The 7,009-nt window shown below is 33.9% G+C and overlaps 1 protein-coding gene across 1 annotated transcript; it reads right to left on the reverse strand.

Annotated features, from left to right (window-relative positions):
* LOC107634490 (auxin-responsive protein SAUR72) lies at positions 5,807-6,813 on the reverse strand. Its single transcript, XM_016337961.2, has one exon. It carries the CDS (start codon positions 6,621-6,623, stop codon positions 6,210-6,212), a length of 414 nt encoding a protein of 137 aa, XP_016193447.1. The 5' UTR covers positions 6,624-6,813; the 3' UTR covers positions 5,807-6,209.

Genomic DNA, 7,009 nt, shown 5'->3' on the forward strand with positions numbered 1-7,009 from the left:
TCCTCTGTTTATAGTCTACAAAAGTAGTATAGGGATATTTCAACAACAAGTGGGTAGTCTTCTAGTATTCCTATACATACAAAAGTACTTTCCAACATCTTGAGTTCCCTAATGCCATAGAGACAAGAGACTTTAATGGAACCAAGATACTATCCCAGATTCTGAAATAGTGCTATATCATTGAGTTTTAACTAAAGGATAAGCAAGAAACTAGCAATGACCAAAAAGGTGATCAAATTTTAAGTATAGTCAAATACCTGGTCATCATTTTGGAACATGAGTTGATGAGAAAGAACGATTGTTGTCATTTGGACCTTGCACACTATTTATACCATGTGTTAATTCCTTGGATCGCAATAAAGACACGCTCCATCAATATTTGTGCCAAGAGAACTCTATTGCAACAGAAGCTTCATAATATTCTCCAAACTTTGAACTTTGTCTTTTATCTCACGAAGTTTAGTCTTCATTGAACTTATAGTCTTTGCATGTTGTTGCTTAATTTTAGTAATTTTCTGTTCTTTTTGCAGAGATATCTTTGTGATTGTCCTCCCATAACATAGAAATCTTCTTGGTTTCTCTTTGCCAAATACTGTGGTAAATACATTTTCGAGAGCATTTCTGACTTCTTGGAAACCCTTAAGTTTATCTTATTAAAAAACATAAAATATTCACTAAGACCTAACAACATTTAACAAATAGAAATAAAAGTATAAAACTATAAGATGAATCTGGCCTCAAAAGAATATAGCCCTTAGGCTGTGAAAGAAAAGCCATAAGTATCCAATTTTTAAACCTCATTATAATCCAAGGCATGGAACAAGTGCCAAAATCCAAAATCTAAGCCATATGTATTCATTTGCTCTAGTTATTTGGGTCCTCTAAGGAGCTTTTCTGATTACGATTCAAATCCTAAAAAACACTTTTTATTTGCACAACAGCTTAACTCGGCACATTGAAAAAGTGTGGTGATAGCTTACGTTGCTAACTTATTGGCACGCTTTAAAAGATTGGAAATAGGTCCCTGTCATATTCACTATAAGAAAATTTGTCTTTTGTCATGCTTCAAAAGTATCCCAAAACGTTAAAAAAAGTGTGGCCATATAAATTGGCCATGCTTTTTGAGCTACTACTACGCTTTTCAAAGGGTCACTTGTTCATCCGTGGCCAATTCCCTATGGCCATGCTTTTTGGGAACAATTGTCACGCTTACCCTTTGCAATGCTTTTAAAACGTGGTAGTTGCTTTCAGTCTATTACCACACTTTTAAAGCGTGCCTAGAACCAAACCTACTGCCACAGTTTTTGAAGCGTGCTTGTATGTAAACTTATTGCCATGTTTTTTTAAGTATGTGCTTACATGTGAACCTTAAATCGTGGGTTAGATCCTTATCAAATTAAAAAAAAATAGGATGAGCATTCATATATACTTCAAAGTACTCTAAAAATAATAAAAAAAATCCCATAATAATTACGTCAAAAATATCAATAAGCATATCACTATCAAATTGGGTAATAAAAACCATAACCACAACAAAGATAAGCTCTAGTTATTTTCCTTTGTTAAACCACTGGAAATTTCAGCATTCTTAATAGTTGTTAACAAATATACAACAACTATGGTAGTCCTTTCTGATATGGCTTTCTCTAAGGCTTCTTGAACAGACTTTCAGATTCAGCAACCTACGACCAGTGGTTAGAGAAGAAGAATAAGAGGCTGCAGTGAGTGAGGGTTTAGAAAGCATATCGAAGAGACTAGGAGAGGGAGGGTGATGAGTAAGCGCTGTCTTATGGTAGGAGAGGGAGGGGGAGGGCGAAGAATAAAGGTCAATGAAGGAAGGTACAACATGATGAGTCAAGGTTTAGTGAGGAAGATATTTCATTCCAGAGAGAATGAGAATGAGGAGAAGAGTTTTTTTTCCCTTTTAATAGAGAATGTATTGAGAAATAATCTAGTGGGAAATCTAAAATTTTAGAAATAGTTTTTTTGCCACGCTTTTTTTGAGTGTCCAAATTGTTAGAGGAAATGACCACACTTTAAAAAATGACAAAAACATAAAACTATAGCCATGCTTAAAAAACGTGGTGATTTCTATCTATGGACATGTTATACAAGCGTAACATAAAAAATGTGGCCAAATGTCTAACCAAATGCCATCCTCATAAAAGCGTGGTTATTAATCCCTTTAGGCTACATTTTTGAAGCATGGCTAAAACAAGAGTGGCAACAGGACATTTTTCTTGTAGTGATTGCACTAAAAGATGAAACTTATGAGTATTTTAAAATTTTTCAAAAATATTAGAGACAAAAAGCTGAGTTAACCACTATTAAAAATTATATGCAAACTATAGCAATTTGGATCTTGTAACACCCCTTATTTTCGAAAAATTTAATTATGAGTTAGTTATGCATACACATGACCCAATTGGAGCAAAAAGGGAAATCATGAGTACGCACGATGTTTTCGTGTGAAAAGGGGTGTTGCACGTACGCATCCCTCATGCGTACGCGCAAGTGGTGAAATAAGCAAAATCATGTGTACGCATGACCCATGCGTATACATAACCTCCGTTTCACGTCCCATGCTAGTTTCTTAGCGTCCACGCTGAAGCAATACAAAGCATATTTTGGGCCAAGAATTGAAGCACAGTTTTAGGCATCCCACGTCCCTCATTTGGTGTGGCACGACAAAGTAAAATAGAGGAAATTTAGGCCATTCCTTGAGGAAAAAGTGTGACGTCCATAGCATGCTACTCTACATCCAACTTCCAATGCTCTAATTTCTTTATTCATTTTTCAATTTTTCAAGTTTCCAAAGAATGGATAAAACCCAAGAAATCAATCTCAATTTAGTTGAATTTAATGTAACCTGAATTTCATTTGGGCATTGAGAATAGGCTATAAATAGAAGATGAGAAAGCCTCATGGGGACTAATTCGGAACCTCTCTTTTTATTCTTCTTTCTATTTCTTTTTTCACTTCTTTTATATTCTATAAGCCATGAGCGGCTAATTTCCTTTTCATTGAGGAAGGGAGCTCTATTGAATTTAATGGGTCAATTGTGATTTGATCTTTATTTTCAATTTATCTTTTATTTGTTTCTTTAGAAAGGATCTTCGTTCTTCACTTCAAGAATTCAAATCTCTTGGGAAAGAATTAGAATCAAACTTGAATTCTGTGAGAACTTGGAAAAGGGATCGTAGAAATTAAGCTTGAAGATCTTTCTCCCAATTCTTGTGATTCTAGATTTGGAATTGATATGTGACATTTAATCAACCAATCCCTAGATTCATGGAATTATGTGGCTCTAAATAAGAGAACATGCTTCATCTCTTCTCATGAGCAATTAGATCAAGGAATTGGCAATTGATCAAGAGGGAGATTGAATTGCCAATGAATTAGAATTCAATCACTTATGATTTACCAAGAGATCAATGATTGCATGATTAAAGTTGAGATGAAAACTAATTAATCCAGAGAATTCAATATCTCTGAACCCTAATGATCCTCCTTTACTCTCTTATTCCTTTACTTTATTTAGTGCTTTCAATTAATGTAAATTTACTTTGCTTTATTTACATTCTTGTAATTTACTATTCGTGCAATTTATATTCCCAGTATTTATAATCATGCAATTAAATTTCTGTTCTTTGTATTCGATGGTTTATTAGTCTAAGTTTTCGTTTGTTTTAAAACTTTGCATTAATTTGTTTCATGATTGAGTATTTCGTTCTTCATCACTAAAGGATTAGTAGCATCGATAGGTGTGCCAATTCTATTTTGGATTTGTTTATTGATTCAACAGAACTGATGTTCAAATTGTGCTTGAAAACTCTTTCACGTGACTTTTTAAATCGACTAGACATAGTAGTTTTCTAAGTGTGCGACACAATACATGATTTTAAATTATCCTAATTTTGAATATGTGCATATAATTCGGATTAGGACAATTCTTGAAATTATGTTTTCTCATAAGATTCAATTGGATAGAACTAGTTTAGATACGTGACATATAATCTGACATAAGCACTACTTTTGAATCTTATGAGGAACCGAATCGGATTTTGCACTTAATCTTTTCAATTAATCGATTGACCAAGACATTGGCAATTTGTTAATTGAGAAGAAACCGAAGAGCCGAGACATCAAAATTCGGTTACTTAAGATTCGTCGTGAACAGAGATAGATTTGCAATCTCTAGAATTAGGTTAACAAAGTTTGATTCTCCTAAGAATATGAACATCTCCGAAACCCTAGATACTCTCCACCATTGATTTCTCTCAATTTAATAATTACTGTCTTCGAAGTATTTAACTTTCAAGATTCCAACAGTATTCTAGGATTTTTCAACATTCTTTAATCCAGATTTTATTGATCTAATTAGTAATTTAATTTGATATTAGCGTGTTCAATCTATTAATTCTCGTGGGAATGATATTCACTCACTGAAGTATTACTTGAACGATTCGATACACTTGTCAGTATTCGTGAGCTTCACTTTTCGCTCAAAACTCAATACAACAACTCTCATAACAAAGTGTCGCAATTGATACTTTTTAGTCACGCTTGTTAAAATATGACTAAAAAAAGAGCAGTCGTTGGACATATTTCTTGTAGTATTGCCATGCTGCAGGAGCATGGCCACGTCCTAGTTAGTGCCAAGCCACGTCCTACGTTAGTGCTAAACTTTAAAAGCATGGCCATATCCTATTATATTAGCACACGGGGAAAGCATTGCCGCATGATTATCTAAATTTCTAAGTTTGAAAAGTATGGCAATAGGTCTCTAAAATCTAACGATATAGTTGTAAATAAAGAAGGCGTAACATTTTAAGAAACCATTTTAAAAGATCGAAGGATGAGAAAATAAATAAAAATAACAATTAAACATATCACTTGTGGAAGCAATGAACAAGAAAAAACTAGCTACTTACACTGCTTAAAAAATTTTACATTTATGAATTCCAGTGATGAACTCCAACCTGAGAATTGAGAAACCTCCCCTCTCCTATCCCAGTTTAAAATCGATTTATACTACACCAATGATTTTGACAAATAGATTATCAAGAAAACTTCTTATATTAATTATCAATCCCACTAGGTAACTAATAAAAAATCTAACCAACAAGCCAACAAATATTTTTAAATTACACTTCATATTAATTAATTATCATTAATTAATAATTATTTAATTTTTTTTTAAAATACAAAATTAATAATTATTAATTATAATTATTTAAAGTTATTTATTTATACTTTAATTATATAAAAGAATACACAACAATGAGTACAGAACGTTGTTACACTTTTGAACTTTTGATTAATAATCCTGGTAGTAACTAATGAACAAGTAGGATTAATAGTCCTGGTAGCTGATGGGGAATGTAATGCATTTAAATTATGATCCATGATTCATTTCACCGTTATAATATATTGCAGCAATAATACGTGCGTACAAGTTATACTTTTTCCACAACAATAATCGAACACACAAATATAAAATATTAACTTAATTATTCCAAAGTTGAAATCAAGGATATAATCATTGAAAGTAATAAAGTTACTTAGCTCGCTCAACTCTCACAACTAATAAACAAACATATATCCATCTCACAAATTACTTTAACAAATAATTAAAGGTGCCTACTCATATATAAAATAAAAGTGGTGGGTAGAGAATCCAGAGAAAATAAAAATAAATAACGTGTGTTGTGGGTCTTATCAATTAAAAGTGTTTAAATAAAATATAGCTACAGACTTGCTTACAGGTATGTTGATACAGTAACATTTTTACTTAGCTTCTCAAGTTTTTCTCATCAGTAACACTAGTTAATAAACAAGCTAAGATGCAATACATTGAAACTGCAAGCATAATAAAGTTACAGCCATGAAATCAAATGACAGCAGTAATATACCAAATATGATTTTAAATTGCGCCACAAGCAAAATTGTGGGCGCCCTGCCATGCAAAACTAAAACATACTAGGCGATAACAAAAAATAAATATTAAATTAGCTATTCAAATATAATACATAATACGTGTCGAAATACAAAATAACACTAAAAATAAATTAAACACTATTACAGAATACATGTTACCTAATTTTTTTTGTGTGCAAGTGACATTTTTATACAGCTATATATAATTGTAGTAGCCGTAAATGCTGCAATGTCCTGAGAAATTAAAGATGGATGAATTCAAAACCGGGCTAGCAAGTATAGAAGTCGACGAGCTCGTCGAGTGACTCAGGCTGAGGATCAGCGTTTTCTAGCATCCAAAGCAGGTGCTCGAACAGCACGACCTCGCATGCCACGTGGACAGTGTCCTCCTCCACGACGACGAAGTTGTTGTCGTCGTAGGACTCACGTGATCTATCCACGAGCTCTCGGAAAAGTGGATGCTCCACCACGTCCGGCCTCACCAAGTATCTCCGCCACGTCTTCCCCACGTACACGGGCCGGAAATCGGCTTCCGACACGGAGGATTGTTCGTCGTTGGCGACGGCGCTCACGGTGGCGCCGCAACGGCTCTGCTTGTTGGTGGTGGTGGTGATGTTGCCGAATGAGTTCCATTTCTTGAGCACTGACTTGAGCTTCATTAGTTTTCCTCCACCTTTGGCCATGAGAGAGAGAGAGAGAGAGAGAGAGAGAGAGAGGTGTGAAAATGGTTGTAACGAAGAGTGAGAAATTAAAGCGGGGAGGGAACGTTCCGTTGGAATATAAGGACGAGGTAGGGGAAGGGCAAAATGGTAAATGGGATGTGATTGAGAAAGTGGCAGAAGGAGATGTGCTTTTTGGCGTTTGGACTTTGGTTGGTGTGAAGTGTGAACCGTCCTTTTGTTGAAGTTTTCCTGCCTTCTTTTGTCTACTTCTTCCTTGCTTAGCTTTATTATTATTGTTTTCTTTATTATTCAAAAAATTTTGACAAAAGAGAGGAAGTACATATATATTGATAATAATTTTTATAGTAAAAATATTATATATATATAAAAAATTAGTTATTAAATTA

Source organism: Arachis ipaensis, chromosome B03 (assembly GCF_000816755.2).
Source record: "Arachis ipaensis cultivar K30076 chromosome B03, Araip1.1, whole genome shotgun sequence".
Classification (NCBI taxonomy): domain Eukaryota; kingdom Viridiplantae; phylum Streptophyta; class Magnoliopsida; order Fabales; family Fabaceae; genus Arachis; species Arachis ipaensis.

Bases quoted from the DNA above. Each gene is read 5' to 3' on its own strand.
- LOC107634490 (XM_016337961.2), bottom strand. From the start codon at position 6,623: ATGGCCAAAGGTGGAGGAAAACTAATGAAGCTCAAGTCAGTGCTCAAG.